Raw genomic sequence first — 19,338 nt, 5'->3', positions numbered from 1 at the left:
CCAGGTCCAGCCAGGAATGGGGACAGGAAAAGGGAAGGGAGCTGTGTCTGATATTTGGGACAGGAGGGGGAAGGATCCCAAAAACTCTTTGGTGGCCCTAAAAGGACCAGGCTGGCCCCTGGGAAGGTCCAGGTCCCTTGAGCCACCCCAAATGCTGTCACCCCCAAGTCCCCATCCCAGATTGTCCCCAAGAAGATCCCAGGTCCAGCCAGGAATGGGGACAGGAGAAGGAAAGGGAGCTGTGTCTGATATTTGGGACAGGAGGTGGAAGGATCCCAAAAACTCTTTGGTGGCCCTAAAAGGACAGGGTTGGAGGTGGCCTCTGGGAAGGTCCAGGTCCCTTGAGCCACCCCAAATGCTGTCACCTCAAAGTCCCCATCCTGTATTGTCCCCAAGAAGATCCCAGGTCCAGCCAGGAATGGGGACAGGAGAAGGGAAGGGAGCTGTGTTTGATATTTGGGACAGGAGGTGGAATGATCCCAAAAACTCTTTGGTGGCCCTAAAAGGACCAGGCTGGAGGTGGCCTCTGGGAAGGTCCAGGTCCCTCGAGCCACCCCAAATGCTGTCACCTCAAAGTCCCCATCCCAGATTGTCCCCAAGAAGATCCCAGGTCCAGCTGGGAATGGGAATGGGGAGAAGAGAGAGGAGCTGTGTCTGATATTTGGGACAGGAGGTGGAAGGATCCCAAAAACTCTTTGGTGGCCCTAAAAGGACAGGGTTGGAGGTGGCCTCTGGGAAGGTCCAGGTCCCTCGAGCCACCCCAAATGCTGTCACCCCCAAGTCCCCATCCCAGATTGTCCCCAAGAAGATTCCAAGTCCAGCCAGGGAAATGGAGGGGAGCTGTGTTGGTGGAATCACCCTGGAAAGGAGAGGAAGGGGATTTTGGGGAAAATCCCACAAGTTTTGGGGACCTGGAACCTCCAATTCCCTCCTTGAGAGGTGAATCCTTGTAGAGTGACTTCAGCTTTATTTTCTCTTCTGGGAATAGCAAAGCTGCTCCTACAAAATTCCAACCTGTGGGAATGTTCCCGTCCCTCTTCCAGCCCATCCACTCTTCTTAATTCTGTTTAATTCATAATTAATCCATGGAGTGAATTACTTTGTGCTGATGGTAATTTCTACAGAACCTTTTGTTGAATTGTTTTAGTTAGGCCATTAATTAAGTGCTTTAATTTGAATTTCATTTTTTAATTTAAAGCTTAAAACCTTTTAATTGTTGATGAAAGGGCTCAGTTTGATTAAGGGACTTCAAGATTCCATGGGAAGATCTCCCTTATTCCTTTATCTTTTCCCATTCCCAACCTCCACACAGCTCATTTTTGATTATTTTTGCTTTCAGATTGCTCAAATTTAGGTTTTATTTTGCTTTTTTCCCTGAGCTTTGCCAAGGAGCTTTGTCACGCTTTCACTTTTAGATGAAATCCACTTTTTTCCACATTTCTGCCATTGATTCCCTAGGGAATCCTTAAACCTCTCATTCCTGCTAAAGCAATCCCTGTCCTGCTGCCAGGGCTGGAAATTTAATTGGGATTGAGATGGGAATTCCAGCGCTTTGGAATGGGAAATCCTTTCCCATTCCCAACCTCCACACAGCTCATTTTTGTTGATTTTTTTTTACTTTCAGATTGCTCAAATTTAGGTTTTATTTTGCATTTTTCCTGAGCTTTACTCATCCAGTAAATCTGCAGGCTGAGCTTTGCCAAGGAGCTTTGTCACGCTTTCACTTTTAGATGAAATCCACTTTTTTCCACATTTCTGCCAGAGATTCCCTAGGGAATCCTTAAACCTCTCATTCCTGCTGAAGCAATCCCTGTCCTGCTGCCAGGGCTGGAAATTTAATTGGGATTGAGATGGGAATTCCAGCACTTTGGAATGGGAAATCCTTTCCCATTCCCAACCTCCACACAGCTCATTTTTGTTGATTTTTTTTTACTTTTGGATTGCTCAAATTTAGGTTTTATTTTGCTCAAATTTAGGTTTTATTTTGCATTTTTCCTGAGCTTTACTCATCCAGTAAAGCTGCAGGCTGAGCTTTGCCAAGGAGCTTTGTCACGCTTTCACTTTTAGATGAAATCCACTTTTTTTCCACATTTCTGCCATTGATTCCCTAGGGAATCCTTAAACCTCTCATCCCTGCTGAAGCAATCCCTGTCCTGCTGCCAGGGCTGGAAATTTAATTGGGATTGAGATGGGAATTCCAGCGCTTTGGCTCTGTCAGCCTCCTATAAAACCGTGTCCAAGCTGCCTGAAAAAAATTCCTTTTCTCTCCTGGCTGCTCCCAGAGTCATGTGAGAATCCCTGGAAGCTGCAAAGGAGCTGGAAAAGGGGATTGAGCCCGACCTCTGCCTTTCCCTGGATTGCAGCTGGGTCATTCCTCCTCCTCTGGGGACTCCCCGCGCTGTGAGGGATCCAAGAAAAGCAGCTTGGGCAGGAAAAAAAAAGGGAATGAAAGAAAGGAATCCGAGGAAAAAAAAGAAAAATGCAAGGAGGAAAAAAAGAAGAAAAATGGAAGGGGGAGAAAAAGAAAAATGCGAGGAAAAAAAAAGAAAAATGGAAGGGGGAGAAAAAGAAAAATGCAAGGAAAAAAAATGAAAAATGCAAGGGGAAAAAAAAAAAAGAAAAAAGGAAGGGGGAAAAAAAAAGGAAAAATCCAAGGGAAAAAAAAGAAAAATACAAGGAAAAAAAAGAAAAATGCAAGGAGGAAAAAAAAAAAGAAAAATGGAAGGGGGAGAAAAAGAAAAATGCAAGGGAAAAAAAAATGAAAAATGCAAGGGGGAAAAAAAAGGAAAAATGAGAGGGGGGGAAAAAAAAAAGGAAAAATCCAAGGGGGAAAAAAAAGAAAAATCCCTGCTCTGGATTTCCCATCTCCTGGGGGGGATCCATGAGGAGCTCCTGGCTGGTGGGAATGCCCCAAATCCCGGGATGAGGCGTCCCAGCCCCAGCTGGGCCAGGCAGGAATCCCAGGAACGCCCCAGGACATTCCAGGAGCAGGGCAGGCATCCCGGGAAGGGGATTCATCCCACCAGGAATGGCTCCTGGTAGAATTCCCTACAAATCCATCCCATTCCTTGTCCCATTCCTGCTGGGAATTGCCTTGGTTTTCCCATCCAAACCCCATGGATGTGCACGTGGGTGTGTTCCCTAAATACTGGGAATGTAATTTTGGAATCTGTCCCTCAGCAGGTGGGGCTGGATCCTCCTCGATCCCAGGATGGAATTGAGGATCCTGCTGCCCTTGGGAATGTGGGAGCTCTTGTAGCACCTCTGGTTTGCTCTCCGTTTGGGAAGGGCCCATTTGGGAAAGATCAATTTGGGATGGATCCATTTGGGAAGGGTTAATTTGGGAAAGGTTAATTTGGGAAAGATCAATTTGGGAAGGATCCATTTGGGAAAGGTCAATTTGGGAAAGGTTAATTTGGGAAGGGTCAGTTTGGGGAGGACCAATTTGGGATGGATCCTTTTGGAAAGGGTCAGTTTGGGAAAGGTTAATTTTTGAAGAGTTCATTTGGGAAGGGTCAATTTGGGAAAGGTTAATTTGGGAAGAGTTCATTTGGGAAAGGTTAATTTGGGAAGGGTCCATTTGGGGAGGATCCACTTGGGAAGGGTCAATTTGGGAAAGGTTCATTTGGGAAGGATCAGTTTGGGAGAGATCTGTTCCCATCTATTTGGGAAGTGTTCATTTGGGAAGGATTCATTTGGGAAAGGTTAATTTGGGAAAGGTTAATTTGTTAAGAGTTCATTTGGGAAGGATCCATTTGGGAAAGGTTCGTTTGGGAAGGATCAATTTGGGAAGGATCAATTTGGGAGAGATCTGTTCCCATCTGTTTGGGAAGTGTTCATTTGGTAAGGGTTAATTTGGGAAGGATCCATTTGGGAAAGGTTAATTTGGAAAGGGTTAATTTGGGAAGGGTCTGTTTGGGAGGGGTTAATTTGGATTCATTTGGGAAGGGTTAATTTGAGGAGGATCCATGTGGGAATGATCCATTTGGGAAGGGTCCATTTGTGAAGGATCTATTTGGGATGGATCCATTTGGGAAGGGTCAATGTGGGCAAGGTTAATTTGTGAAGAGTTCATTTGGGAAGGATCCATTTGGGAAAGGTTAATTTGGGAAGGGTCAGTTTGGGGAGGATCAATTTGGGATGGATCCATTTGGGAAGGGTCAGTTTGGGAAGGATCAATTTGGGATAGATCTGTTCCCATCTGTTCCCATCTGTTTGGGAAGTGTTCATTTGGGAAGGATTCATTTGGGAAAGGTTAATTTGGGAAAGGTTAATTTGGAAAGGGTCAATTTGGTAAGGGTTAATTTGGGAAGGATCCATTTGGGAAGGGTCTGTTTGGGAGGGATTAATTTGGATTCATTTGGGAAGGGTTAATTTGAGGAGGATCCATTTGGGAATGATCCATTTGGGAGGGGTTAATTCGGGAAGGATCCATTTGGGAATGATCCATTTGGGAAGGATCCATTTGGGAAAGGTTCGTTTGGGAAGGATCAATTTGGGAAGGATCAATTTGGGAAGGATCAATTTGGGATAGATCTGTTCCCATCTGTTTGGGAAGTGTTCATTTGGGAAGGATTCATTTGGGAAAGGGTCAATTTGGAAAGGGTCAATTTGGGAAAGGTTAATTTGGGCAAGGGTCAATTTGTTAAGGGTTAATTTGGGAAGGATCCATTTGGGAAGGGTCTGTTTGGGAGGGGTTAATTTGGATTCATTTGGGAAAGGGTTAATTTGAGGAGGATCCATGTGGGAATGATCCATTTGGGAGGGGTTAATTCGGGAAGGATCCATTTGGGAAGGATCCATTTGGGAAAGATCAATTTGGGATGGATCCATTTGGGAAGGGTCAATTTGGGAAAGGTTAATTTGTGAAGAGTTCATTTGGGAAAGGTTAATTTGGGAAAGATCAATTTGGGAAGGATCCATTTGGGAAAGGTCAATTTGGGAAAGGTTAATTTGGGAAGGGTCAATTTGGGGAGGACCAGTTTGGGATGGAACCTTTTGGAAAGGGTCAGTTTGGGAAGGGTCAATTTGGGAAAGGTTAATTTGGGAAGGATCAGTTTGGGAGAGATCTGTTCCCATCTGTTTGGGAAGTGTTCATTTGGGAAGGAATCATTTGGGAAAGGTTAATTTGTTAAGAGTTCATTTGGGAAGGATCCATTTGGGAAAGGTTCGTTTGGGAAGGATCAATTTGGGAAGGATCAATTTGGGATAGATCTGTTCCCATCTGTTTGGGAAGTGTTCATTTGGGAAGGAATCATTTGGGAAGGAATCATTTGGGAAAGGTTAATTTGGGAAAGGTTAATTTGTTAAGAGTTCATTTGGGAAGGATCTGTTTGGGAGGGGTTAATTTGGATTCATTTGGAAAGGGTTAATTTGAGGAGGATCCATGTGGAATGATCCATTTGGGAAGGGTCCATTTGTGAAGGATCTACTTGGGATGGATCCATTTGGGAAGGGTCAATGTGGGCAAGGTTAATTTGTGAAGGATCCATTTGGGAAAGGTTAATTTGGGAAGGATCCATTTGGGAAAGATCAATTTGAGGAGGGTCCGTTTGGGAGGGTCCGTTTGGGGAGGGTCTGTTTGGGGGGGATCAATTTGGGAAGGGTCAATTTGGGAAGGATCAATTTGGGAAGGATCAATTTGGGATAGATCTGTTCCCATCTGTTTGGGAAGTGTTCATTTGGGAAGGAATCATTTGGGAGGGGTTAATTTGGGAAGGATTCATTTGGGAAAGGTTAATTTAGGAAAGGTTAATTTGGAAAGGGTCAATTTGGTAAGGGTTAATTTGGGAAGGATCCATTTGGGAAGGGTCTGTTTGGGAGGGATTAATTTGGATTCATTTGGGAAGGGTTAATTTGAGGAGGATCCATTTGGGAATGATCCATTTGGGAGGGGTTAATTCGGGAAGGATCAATTTGGGAATGATCCATTTGGGAGGGGTTAATTCGGGAAGGATCCATTTGGGAATGATCCATTTGGGAAGGGTCCATTTGGGAATGATCCATTTGGGAATGATCCATTTGGGAGGGGTTAATTCGGGAAGGATCCATTTGGGAATGATCCATTTGGGAAGGGTCCATTTGGGAGGGGTTAATTCGAGAAGGATCCATGTGGGAATGATCCATTTGAGAATGATCCATTTGGGAGGGGTTAATTCGGGAAGGATCCATTTGGGAATGATCCATTTGGGAATGATCCATTTGGGAAGGGTCCATTTGGGAAGGGTCCATTTGTGAAGGATCTATCTGGGAAGGGTTTATCCAGGTGCCAGCTGTGGGTGGGACTCTCCCCTGGGATGCAGCTGGGATGGGAGGATCCCTCCCTTCCCCACCTCCTTATCAGCTGATAAGAGCTGTCCCTGCCTCAGCTCTGCCTGGAACCCACAGATCCCTGAGCCCATCCCTTCCCACTTCCCTGGGAATTTCCTTCCCTAAAGGAGGAAGATCCCCATGGGAGCTCCAGGTAGGTGATGTTTGGAATTCCAGTCTGTCCCACAGGGCTGGGATGTTCTCCTGGACGTTCTCCTGGATGTTCTCCTGGATGTTCTCCTTGTCCACCAGGAGCTGGGAAAGGATCCCAGGCAGAGCTGGTGGGGGGAAAAGCTGTTCCCAGCCTGGAGCAGGACTTTCCTGGGAATCCCAGTGGGAAACCTCTCCCAGATTTCTGCTCAAAGCAGGGATTTCTCCTGGGCCTATCAGGAGACACCGGGGTTGTGTGGGGTGACAATGGCCAGACCCATCTGGGGACACCAGGGCTGTGTGGGTGACAATGGGGACCCATGTGGGGACACCAGGGCCCTGTGGGGTGACAATGGCCAGGGCATATCTGGGGACACTGGGGCTGTGTGGGTGACAATGGCCAGGGCCTATTTGGGGACACCAGGGCTGTGTGGGTGACAATGGCCAGGGCCTATCTGGGGACACCGGGGCTGTGTGGTCACAATGGCTCCATCAGGAGACACCAGGGCCATTTTGGTGACAATGGCCATCAGGGAACACCAGGGCTGTGTGGGTGACAATGGCCATGTGGGGACACCAGGGCTGTATTGGTGGCTCTGGCCATCAGGGGACACTGGGGCTGTGTGGGTGACAATGGCCAGGGCCCATCAGGGGACACCAGGGCCATTTTGGTGACAATGGCCATGTGGGGACACCAGGGCTGTGTGGGTGACAATGGCTGGGACCCATTGGTGACACCGGGGCCCTGTGGGTGACAATGGCCAGGACCCATTTGGGGACACTGGAGCTGTGTGGGTGACAATGGCCATCAGGGGACACCAGGGCTGTGTGGGTGACAATGGCTGGGACCCACTGGTGACACAGGGACCATGTGGGTGACAATGGCCAGGACTTATTTGGGGACACCGGGGCTGTGTGGGTGACAATGGCCAGGGCCCATCAGGGGACACCAGGGCCATTTTGGTGACAATGGCTGGGACCCATTTGGGGACACTGGGGCTGTGTGGTGACAATGGCTCCATCAGGAGACACCAGGGCTGTGTGGGTGACAATGGGGCCCATCTGGGGACACCAGGGCCATATTGGTGGCTCTGGCCATCAGGGGACACTGGGGCCGTGTGTGTGGGGAGGTTGGTGCTGAAGGTGCTGGTGACAAACTCAGGGATGACCCAGGAGGACAAACTGGGAGATCCCTGCTGAGGTTGTCCCTTCCCAGTGGGTTGGTGGCCATGGCAGGAACAGCTCGTGGCGGGATTTGGGATGGCCGTGGTGGGGACAGGGACACCAAACTGGGGGAGGTTCCGGAATCCCTACGGACCCAACGGAGCAGCGGGGGCAGGAGATGGGACAACAGCAAAGCCTTGGAAACTCCAGAGATGGCAGCTTTAATCAGGAACCCTCCCGGTGACGCGTCCCCTGCGCCCTGCTGGGGACAGGAACCTCTTCCCTGCGCGTGGAAACCTCCGGAAGGAACGGCGGGGGAGAGCAGGAGGAGGAGGAGGAGGAGGAGGAGGAACACGGATGAGGGGTCGCTCGATGGGTCACAACCAGCCCAGGCCGATGTCACGGCCGGCCATCTGTCCCCTCGGGTGGCCCCCAGTCACTTCCGGCGGCCGATCTGCGCCATCAGGTGCGCGTTGGCCGCCGCCTTGGCCCGCAAGTTCTTGGCCTTGGCGATGTTGAAGAGGATGTTCATGATGTTGGTGGGGACGTCGAGGGACAGCGTCACCTTGGTGCGCCGGTCGCTCTTGGCCCGGTTCTGCTGGCCCTTGCCCTTGCCCTGCGCCTGGGACGCGTATTTGTGGTGGCCGTCCCCCGGGAATGTCCTTTTCCCCAGCTCCTCCTCCTCCTCCTCCTCCGCGTCCTCCTCGGGCGCCTCCTCCATGGATGGGGACGCGGAGCCGCGCTTGTCCAGGACGGAGTTGTCCTCGGGAAGGATCCGCCGTGGCTCCGAGAGGGCGGCCTGCAGGCAGCTGAGGATGGAGGCGGCGCTGGACAGGCTGAGGGCGCGGCCGGCGCCGGCGGCTGCCAGCAGGACGAGGAGCAGCAGCAGCCTGGGGTGGGACATGGCGCTGGCCTGGCCCGGGGACAGCCGGGAGGGCAGAGAGGGACGTCAGCTTCCCGTGGGAAGAGAGATCCTCATCTCCCCATCTCCTCCTCATCTCCTCCCCATCTCCCCATCTCCTCCTCATCTCCCCATCTCCTCCTCATCTCCCCATCTCCTCCCCATCTCCCCATCTCATCTCCCCATCTCCTCCTCATCTCCTCATCTCCCCATCTCCTCATCTCCTCCTCATCTCCCCATCTCCTCCTCATCTCCCCATCTTCCCATCTCCCCATCTCCCCATCTCCCCATCTCCTCCTCATCTCCCCATCTCCTCCTCATCTCCCCATCTCCCCATCTCCCCATCTCCTCCCCATCTCCCCATCTCCCCATCTCCCCATCTCCCCATCTCCTCCTCATCTCCCCATCTCCCCATCTCCTCCTCATCTCCCCATCTCCTCATCTCCCCATCTCCCCATCTCCTCCTCATCTCCTCATCTCCTCATCTCCCCATCTCCCCATCTCCTCATCTCCCCATCTCCCCATCTCCTCATCTCCCCATCTCCTCATCTCCTCATCTCCTCCCCATCTCCCCATCTCCCCATCTCCTCATCTCCCCATCTCCTCATCCCTTCCCATCCCTGAACTCCCCTCCCTGCACTCTTGGAGTCACCTCCCAGGTCCCATCCAAATTTGGGGCAGGTGGGAAGGAGATTCCTTGGGATGCAAGCCCCAGGCCTTGGTTTTGGGGTGCTGGTGGGAGGTGGGACGTCCAAGGAGGTTTGCTTCCTTGGAGCTTCCATGGAATTTTCATGGAGGTGAGGGTTTGGCCTTTGCTTCCACTGAACTCCCGTGGAGCTTCCATGGAGAGGAGAACTTGGCCTTTCCTTCATGGAACTTCCATGGAGCTTCCATGGATGAGAGGATCAGACCTTTCCTTCATGGAACTTCCACGGAGGGGAGGATTTGGCCTTTTCATAATGGATTTTCCATGGAGCTTCCACAGAGCTTCCATAGAGAGGAGGATTTGGCTTTTCCTCCATGGATCTTCCATGGATGAGAGGATTTGACCTTTCCTTCATGGAATTTCTGTGGAACTTCCATGGAGAGGAGGACTTTGCCTTTCCTTCATGGAGTTTCCATGGAGCTTCCACAGAACTTCCATGTACGTGAGGATTTGGCCTTTCCTTCATGGAACTTCCATGGAGATTCCATGGGGAGGAGGATTTGTCCTTTCCTTCATGGAGCTTCCATGGAGCTTCCATGGAACTTCCACAGAGAGGAGGATTTGGTCTTTCCTTCATGGAGTTTCCATGGATGAGAGGATTTGGCCTTTCCTTCATGGAGTTTCCATGGAGCTTCCACAGAGCTTCCATGGAGGTGAGGGTTTGGCTTTTCCTCCATGGATCTTCCATGGATGAGAGGATTTGACCTTTCCTTCATGGAATTTCCACGGAACTTCCACGGAGGGGAGGATTTGGCCTTTTCATGGTGGATTTTCCATGGAGCTTCCACAGAACTTCCACGTACGTGAGGGTTTGGCCTTTCCTTCATGGAACTTCCATGGAGATTCCATGGGGAGGAGGATTTGACCTTTCCTTCGTGGAGTTTCCATGGAGCTTCCACAGAACTTCCATGGAGGTGAGGATTTGGCTTTTCCTCCATGGAGCTTCCATGGAGGGGAGGATTTGGCCATTCCTTCATGGATCTTCCATGGAAGGGAGGATTTGGCCATTCCTTCATGGATCTTCCATGGATCCTCCACGGCACCCCCGTGGCCGCTGCAGGCCCCGTTTGGAGCCCCACGGATCCCTCTCCAGCTCCTGGAGTGTCCCTGGTGCCACCGAGGTGACGTTCCCGGTCCCCTGCTCACCCCGGAGCCACCAGAGATGTTCCTCAAGAGCATTCCCAGATCCCTCGGTCCCAGAGGGATCCGGGAATGCCGATCCCGCGTGATGGCCCCGTGTGCTCCGGGCTTGCTCCATCTCCAGGAGCCTCCCGCTTGGAATACGGCCGGTTTTGGGTCTTTTTGGGTCTTTTTGGGTCTTTTTGGCCCATTTTTGGGGGCTGTAAATCCCGGGATAGCTCTCCTGCTCCACAAACCATCCCCATCTCCCTTTATCCCACCGGACCTCTCCCAAAATTCCACCGAGGGTCTCTCGTGGGGCTTTCTGTCCATTCCCGGATGGAAAAATGTCCCCAGCCAGAACCGAGGCCACGCGGGCTCTCCAAGCGCCTGGAATCCTGATGGAATTCCCAAAAACCCTGGAATCCTGATGGAATTCCCAAACACCCTGGAATCCTGATGGAATCCCCAAAAAACCTGGAATCCTGATGGAATTCCCAAACCCTTGGAATCTGATGAATTCCCAAAAACCCTGGAATCCTGCTGGCATTCCCAAACCCTGGAATCCTGATGGAATTCCCAAAAACCCTGGAATCCTGCTAGCATTCCCAAAATCCTGGAATCCTGCTGGAATTCCCAAAACCCCTGGAATCCTGCTAGCATTCCCCAAACCCCTGGACTACTCCCAGAATTCCCAAACCCTGGAATCCTGCTGGAATTCCCAAAACCTGGAATCCTTCTGGCATTCCCCAAACATCTGGAGTACTTCTGCACTCCCAAAACATGGAATCCTGCTGGAATTCCCAAACCCCTGGAATCCTGCTGGAATTCCCAAACCCCTGGAACCCTGCTAGCATTCCCAAAATCCTGGAATCCAGCTGGAATTCCCAAAAACCTGAAATCCTTCTGGCATTCCCAAAATCCTGGAATCCTGCTGGAATTCCCAAAACCTGGAATCCTTCTGGCATTCCCAAAAACCCTGGACCCTGATGGAATTCCCAACACCTGGAATCCTGATAAATTCCCAACTCCCTGGAATCCTGCTGGAATTCCCAAAAACCTGAAATCCTTCTGGCATTCCCAAAACCCTGGAGTACTTCTGATTCCAAAACCTGAAATCCTGCTGGATTCCCAAATCCTGGAATCCTTCTGGCATTCCCAAACCCCCTGGAATCCTGATGGAATTCCCAAACACCCTGGAATCCTGATGGAATCCCCAAAACCCCTGGAATCCTGATGGAATTCCCAAACCCCTGGAATCCTGATGGAATTCCCAAACCCTGGAATCCTGCTGGAATCCCCAAAAACCCTGGAATCCTGCTGGCATTCCCAAAAACCTGGAATCCTGCTGGAATTCCCAAACCCCTGGAATCCTGCTGGAATTCCCAAACCCTTGGAATCCTGCTGGCATTCCCAAAAACCCTGGAATCCTTATGGAATTCCCAAACCCCTCGAATCCTGCTGGCATTCCCAAAATCCTGGAATCCTGCTGGCATTCCCAAAAACCCTGGAATCCTGCTGGAATTCCCAAACCCTGGAATCCTGCTGGAATTCCTAAAACCCTGCTGGAATTCCCAAAACCCTGCTGTAATTCCCAAACCCCTGAAATCCTGCTGGAATTCCCAAAACCCTGGAATCCTGCTGGAATTCTCAAAAACCTGGAATCCTTCTGGCATTCCCAAACCCCTGGACTACTCCCAGAATTCCCAAACCCCTGGAATCCTGCTGGAATTCCCAAACCCTGGAATCCTGCTGGAATTCCTAAAACCCTGCTGGAATTCCCAAAACTCTGGAATCCTTTGGGCATTCCCAAACCCCTGGAATCCTGCTGCCATTCCCAAATCCCTGGAATCCTGCTGCCATTCCCAAACTCCCCCAAATCCTGCTGGAATTGCCAAACCCCTGGACTCCTGCTGGCATTCCCAAAAACCAGGAATCCTGCTGGAATTCCCAAAACCCTGGAATCCTGCTGGAATTCTCAAAACCCTGCTGGAATTCCTAAAACCCTGCTGGAATTCCCAAAACTCTGGAATCCTTTGGGCATTCCCAAACCCCTGGAATCCTGCTGCCATTCCTAAATCCCTGGAATCCTGGCCGACATTCCCAAAACTCTGAAATCCTGCTGGCATTCCCAAACCCCTGGAATCCTGCCGGCATTCCCAAACACCAGGAATGCTGCTGGCATTCCCAATCTTCTGGCCCCATCTTGTGGCCAGCGGCTCGCACGGCAATTCCCGGCCGGAATTCCATCCCAGGGGTGGCGGGGCTGGAATTCCATCCCCGGTTTTGGGGTTTGGAGCGGCGGATTCCATCCCTGGAGCTGGGAATGCCCCTGGGAATGGGGGATGTTCCTCAGATCCATCCAAATTCCATCCAGGATCTGGGATCTGTCACCTGCTCAGCCACGATCCCCAAAATTGCCCTTCCCTGTCCCTGGAGGGGGAATTTTGGGAAGTTTTATCCCCTAAATTCTGCCCCTTGCCATTCCTCGCAGAGGGAATTTTGGGAAGTCTTTTCTCCTTGAATTTGCTCTTTGCTGTTCCTCAGAGTTGGAATTTTGGGCAGGTTTATTCCCTTAATTTATTGCCTATGGAGGGAGAGATTTGGGAATTTTTATCCTCTAAATTCTGCCTTTTCCCATTCCTTGGAGTTGGAATTTTGGGAATTTTTATCCTCTAAATTCTGCCCTTTGCCCCCTTGGAGAGGGAATTTTGGGAAGGTCTTTTCTCCTTAAATTTTCCCTTTGCTGTTCCTCAGAGTGGGAATTTTGGGCAGGTTTATTTCTCTTTGGTCTGCCCCTTGCTATTCCTTGGAGGGGGAATTTTGGGAAGTTTTATCCTCTAAATTCTGCCTTTTCCCATTCTTTGGAGTTGGAATTTTGGGAAGTTTTATCCTCTAAATTCTGCCTGTTGCCATTCCTTGGAGAGGGAATTTTGGGAAGGTCTTTTCCCCTTAACTTTGCCCTTTGCTGTCTCTTGGAGAGGGACATTTGGGAATTTTTTTATTCCTAAAATTCTGCCTTTTGCCATTCCTCGGAGTGGGAATTTTGGGCAGGTTTATTCCCTTTAATTCTGCCCTTTCTTGCCTATGGAGGGAGAGATTTGGGAAGTTTTATCCCATAAACTCTTCCCTTTTCCATTTCTTGGAGAGGGAATTTTGGGAAGGTCTTTCCCCTTAAATTTTCCATCTGCTGTTCCTCAGAGTGGGAATTTTGGGCAGGTTTATTTCTCTTTGGTCTTCCCCTTGCTATTCCTTGGAGGGGAATTTTGAGAAGTTTTATCCTCTAAATTCTCCCTTTTCCCATTCCTTGGAGAGGGAATTTTGGGAAGTTCTTTCTCCTTAAATTTGCCCTTTGCTGTCTCTTGGAGAGGGACATTTGGGAATTTTTTTATCCCTAAAATTCTGCCTTTTGCCATTCCTCAGAGTGGGAATTTTGGGCAGGTTTATTCCCTTTAATTCTGCCCTTTATTGTCCATGGAGGGAGAGATTTGGGAAGTTTTATCCCATAAACTCTTCCCTTTTCCATTTCTTGGAGAGGGAATTTTGGGAAGGTCTTTCCCCTTAAATTTTCCCTTTGCTGTTCCTCAGAGTGGGAATTTTGGGCAGGTTTATTCCCTTAATTCTGCCCTTTGCCATCCCTTGGAGTGGGAATTTTGGGAAGATTTATCCTCTAAATTCTCCCTTTTCCCATTCTTTGGAGTTGGAATTTTGGGAAGTTTTATCCTCTAAATTCTGCCTTTTCCCATTCTTTGGAGTTGGAATTTTGGGAAGGTCTTTTCCCTTAACTTCGCCCTTTGCTGTCTCTTGGAGAGGGACATTTGGGAATTTTTTTATCCCTAAATTCTGCCTTTCGCCATTTCCTCAGAGTGGGAATTTTGGGCAGGTTTATTCCTTTAATTCTGCCATTTATTGTCCATAGGGGGAGAGATTTGGGAAGTTTTATCCCATAAACTCTTCCCTTTTCCATTTCTTGGAGTGGGAATTTTGGGAAGATTTATCCTCTAAATTCTGCCTTTTGGCATTCCTTGGAGAGGGAATTTTGGGCAGGTTTATCCCTTTAACTCTTCCCTTTTCCATGCCTTGGAGAGGGAATTTTGGGAAGGTCTTTCCCCCTAAATTTTTCCTTTGTTGTTCCTCAGAGTGGGAATTTTGGGCAGGTTTATTTCTCTTTGGTCTTCCCCTTGATATTCCTTGGAGTTGGAATTTTGGGAAGTTTTATCCTCTAAATTCTGCCTGTTGCCATTCCTTGGAGAGGGAATTTTGGGAAGGTCTTTTCCCCTTAACTTCGCCCTTTGCTGTCTCTTGGAGAGGATATTTGGGAATTTTTTTATTCCTAAATTCTGCCTTTTGCCATTCCTTGGAGAGGGAATTTTGGGAAGTTCTTTCTCCTTAAATTTGCCCTTTGCCATTCCTCAGAGTGGGAATTTTGGGCAGGTTTATTCCCTTAAATTCTGCCCTTTATTGTCCATGGAGGGAGAGATTGGGAAGTTTATCCATAAACTCTTCCTGTTTCCATTTCTTGGAGTGGGAATTTTGGGAAGATTATCCTCTAAAATTCTGCCTTTTGCCATCCCTTGAAGAGGGAATTTTGGACAGTTTCTTTTCCCCTTAAATTTGCCATTTTCGGTTCCTCAGAGTTGGAATTTTGGGCAGGTTTATTCCCTCAATACTTTTCCTTTTCCATCCCTCGGAGAGGGAATTTTGGACAGGTTCTTTTTCCTTTAAATTTGCCATTTTCGGTTCCTCAGAGTGGGAATTTTGGGCAGGTTTATTCCCTTAATTTATTGCCTATGGAGGGAGAGATTTAGGAATTTTTATCCTCTAAATTCTGCCTTTTCCCATTCCTTGGAGTTGGAATTTTGGGAATTTTTATCCTCTAAATTCTGCCCTTTGCCCCCTTGGAGAGGGAATTTTGGGAAGTTCTTTCCCCCTAAATTTTCCCTTTGCTGTTCCTCAGAGTGGGAATTTTGGGCAGGTTTATTCCCTTAATTCTGCCCTTTCCCATCACAGTGGGAATTTTGGACAGGTTTATTCCTTTTTGGTCTGCCCCTTGCTGTTCCTTGGAGTGGGAATTTTGGGAAGATTTATCCTCTAAATTCTGCCTTTTGCCATTCCTTGGAGTGGGAATTTTGGGAAGATTTATCCTCTAAATTCTGCCTTTTCCCATTCCTTGGAGAGGGAATTTTGGGCAGGTCTTTCCCCTCAATACTTCCCTTTTCCATCCCTTGGAAAGGGAATTTTGGGAAGTTCTTTCCCCTTAAATTTGCCTTTTGCTGTTCCTCAGAGTGGGAATTTTGGGCAGGTTTATTCCCTTTAACTCTGCTCTTTGCTCTCCATGGAAAAGGGGAGGGATTTGGGAGGTTCATTCCCGGAACTCTCCCCTTTTCCTCCTTCCCAAGGTGGATTGTCCATGGATTTGTGGATTTGGGAGGTTCATTCCCGGAACTCTCCCCTTTCCCTCCTTCCCAAGGTGAGATTTTTTCCGTGCCAATCCTCCCTCAGGATTTCAGGGATCTGCTCCATTTCCACTCCTTTGCCTCCCATTTCACCCCCAAATCCAAAATTCCCCAAATCCTCCAAAACTCCCTCCACCTTTCCCTGGATCTGGATGGAAGAGGAAGAGGAGCAGCCATGGAATGATCCAGGGAAAGCTTTTCCTGCGGGATCGAGGGACAAAAACCCTTCCCAGGCTCTCAACCCCCACACGGGATCATTCTGAACCCCAAATTCTCCTTTTCTCCAGCCCCAAATCCCACATTTAAACACGACCACATCCTAGGATTTAATTTTTTTCTTGGAAAATAAAATCAGGGTGCGTTGGAGATTTGGGAACAGGGTTTTTTCCATGTGATCCAAGCCTGCGATCCTGAATGGGATGAAGATTCCTCCCACCCCAAAATTCCCTTTTTTTTCCCCAGCCGTGTTTCACCTCCCTCCACCCTGAGCTCCTGCAGGATGGGATGCTCGGGGTGGGAATTCAAGGAATTCCGGGAATTCAGGGATTTTCCCACCCCAAATCCTGGATGGGGAACGGGAATGTCCCCAAAGCCCCGGGATGCTCCTGCCCCGCCTGGAATCTCATCCCTCTCACCACGGACTGAACCCAACCCCTTTTCCTGGGATTTTTTTTCCAGCTTTTCCCGCTCAACAAAACTCCGGGAATCTCAGCTGGGAAAAAGGGAAAGGCGGAACAAGGGGAAAACGCGGCTGGAGCCATCCCCACCCATTCCTGCTCCTCGCCGGGATGGATATCCTGGAAAAGGAGCAGGGATGAGGAAAAAATAACAAGGAAAATCTGATTTTTGTTGGGATTTGGGTTTATTTTGGATAGGGGTGGGGAAGGGGTTGTGCCCCTCCGATCCAGGAAGTTTTTATGGAGCAGGAAAATTGGAATTGGGGTTTTCTCTTTGATCAAAAACAGAGCAGGAAAAGGAGGAAAAGCGCCCGCGGAGGATGTGAGGAAATGGGAATTAAACCCGCGCTGCTGGAGCCGCTCCTCCCGCTGGGAATTGCTGGGAGAGCCGGGAGCGTTTTCCAGGAATTTTATTGGGATGCTGCCGAGCCTGAGAAACCTCCGGCAGCTCGGCTGGGAGGGAGAAAATTCCCTCATTTCCCTCATTTCCCTCGTTTTCCTCGTTATTCCAGCCGGGAACAGCGGGATCGCCGCCTCTCCCTGCGGATGGGGACCGGGATGGAGCGGGATTTTCCCAGGTAAGTCCGGGATAAATCTGGGAATGGCACCTGGAGACTCCCGAAACTCCAGCCTGGCGCTGCCCCCGCTCTCCCGGGGCTTTTCCCGGGGCTGATTCCCAAATTCCCGCTGGGATCGGTGGGATTGGGGGGTGGCTGCGCCTCCTTCTCCTCCCCATCCCTGCAGGGATTTATCTCCCTAATTTTGCTTTTTCCCAAAATTTCCCAATCCTTCCCATGCTGCCTATTCCAATCTGCCTCCCAAAATTGCTGGAATAATAAAAAAAAAATTTTTCCTAGGAGGGAGGGCGAGGGGAATTACGAATCCCTGGATATCAAAATATCTTGGATTGCTTTTCCCTACCTTGCCTATTTCTTTTTCCCCCCCAAAAAAACCCTGGAAAATTCCATGTCTGGAGCATGGATTTGACTCCTATAAGGACATTTTCCCCTTCCCAACAAAGATTTTGTGGGAAAATAGATTTGTAAGGGAATAAAACTCAGGAAAAACAGCCCAGGATGGGATCTGGAGGTGGAAAATTCTCTCGGTCGCTAAAAAAGGAAAAACCCTGGAATCTGATTTTCCAAGGAAAACACTGAAATATTTAAAATTTCTGCAAATGGGGGAATGAATGAATCCCAGGCACTCACCTGCTTCTCCTGGATGCTCGGGATGGGAAGGATTTGCCGTGGGATCACTCCCAGGAAAGAGGCATCCGGAGCCTTTCCCGAACTTCTCCTCCCGGATTTTTATTTTTTATTTTTTATTTTTTTTTTTTTCCCAGGGATTGGGAAAATTTTCCCCCCTCTCTCTGGAAACCTTTTCCCCCCTCCCTGGTGTATTTATAAAACTCCCAGGGATCACGGGGTTGGAGTCGTGATTCCAGCCCGGCTTGGGAATGATTTCATTCCAATGAGGTCAGAGCGAGGCGGTGACGTCACGGAGCCGCTCCCCATCCGCAGGAAAAACCGGGAATTGTGTGTGTGTGGGGGGGGGGAACGACGTCAAATCCCAAAATCTGGGAAGAGTCACCCCAAAGCGGGGCTGGCGTCACTGCTGGGATTTGTGGGATCACCTTTGTCCCCGGGGCTTTGGGGCAGGGATGGTTTAATTCCCAAGGTTTTTCCGGCTCCGAGGATGCCGTGGATTGAGGTTATCCCAAAAAATGTGGGGATTTGGAAGGGTTTTCCCTGTTTTTCCCATTTCCAGGGGATTTTTGTCTTCCCACTCTTGCAGGGAAAGCCTTTGGAAAATGGGAATTTTGGGAAAGATCTTCCAGGATTTGTTTGGTGGGAGAGGATGGGAAGGACGAGGCGTGGGATGAGGGGGAAAAGCTGAAATTCCCTAAAAGTCCAGCAGGATTAACTGGGATTTGGGATCATCCCAAAGCAGCAGCAGGTGGGGAGAATTCCCAGTTTGGGCTCCCAGCACCAGACTGGTCCCAGTGAGCCCAGAGGGGAAATTCCTGGAATCCCCCAAGGTTTGGGAGCAGAAGAGGATTGGGATGGGGATTTGGGAATGGGGATTTGGGAATGGGGATTTGGGAATGGGGATGGGGATTTGGGAATGGGGATTTGGGAACAGGGATTGGGGAACAAGGATGGGGATTTGGGAATGGGGATGGGGATTTGGGAATGAGGATGGGGATTTGGGAATGGGAACAGGGATGGAGATTTGGGAACAGGATTGGGATGGAGATTTGGGAATGGAACAGGGATGGAGATTTGGAACGGGGTGGGGATTTGGAACGGGGATTGGAATGGGATTTGGGAACGGGGTTAGGGATGTGGGATTTGGGAACGGGGATGAGGATTTGGGATTTGGGACCAGGGATGGAGATTTGGGAACAGGGATGGGGATTTGGGAACGGGGATGGGATTTGGGAACGGGTGGGATTTGGAACAGGGATGGGATTTGGGAACAGGGATGGGGATTTGAGAACAGGGATGGAGATTTGGGAACAGGGATGGGGACTTGGGAACAGGGATGGGGATGTGGGAACAGGGATTGGGATGGAGATTTGGGACCAGGGATGGAGATTTGGGAACAGGGATTGGGATTTGGGAACGGGAACAAGGACGGAGATTTGGGACCAAGGATGGAGATTTGGGAATGGGGATGGGGATTTGGGAACAGGGATGGGGATTTGGGAACGAGGTCGGGGATTTGGGAATGGGGATGGGGATTTGGGAACAAGGATGGAGATTTGGGAACGGGGATGGAGATTTGGGAACAGGGTTAGGGATTTGGGATTTGGGAACAGGGGTGGGGATTTGGGAATGGGAACAAGGATGGAGA

General features: G+C 49.5%; 1 protein-coding gene across 1 annotated transcript; it reads right to left on the bottom strand.

Moving 5' to 3' along the window:
- Positions 1 to 7,843: 7,843 nt before the first annotated feature.
- Positions 7,844 to 17,829, bottom strand: UCN3 (urocortin 3). The gene is made up of 2 exons (XM_064733239.1): positions 17,691 to 17,829; positions 7,844 to 8,536 (listed from the first exon to the last, which is right to left on the bottom strand). Exon 2 carries the CDS (start codon positions 8,525 to 8,527, stop codon positions 8,060 to 8,062), a length of 468 nt encoding a protein of 155 aa, XP_064589309.1. The 5' UTR covers positions 8,528 to 8,536; positions 17,691 to 17,829; the 3' UTR covers positions 7,844 to 8,059.
- Positions 17,830 to 19,338: the final 1,509 nt, after the last annotated feature.

Source organism: Zonotrichia leucophrys, chromosome 1A (assembly GCF_028769735.1).
Source record: "Zonotrichia leucophrys gambelii isolate GWCS_2022_RI chromosome 1A, RI_Zleu_2.0, whole genome shotgun sequence".
Classification (NCBI taxonomy): Eukaryota; Metazoa; Chordata; class Aves; order Passeriformes; family Passerellidae; genus Zonotrichia; species Zonotrichia leucophrys.
This window is presented reverse-complemented; position numbering and strand designations above follow the sequence as displayed.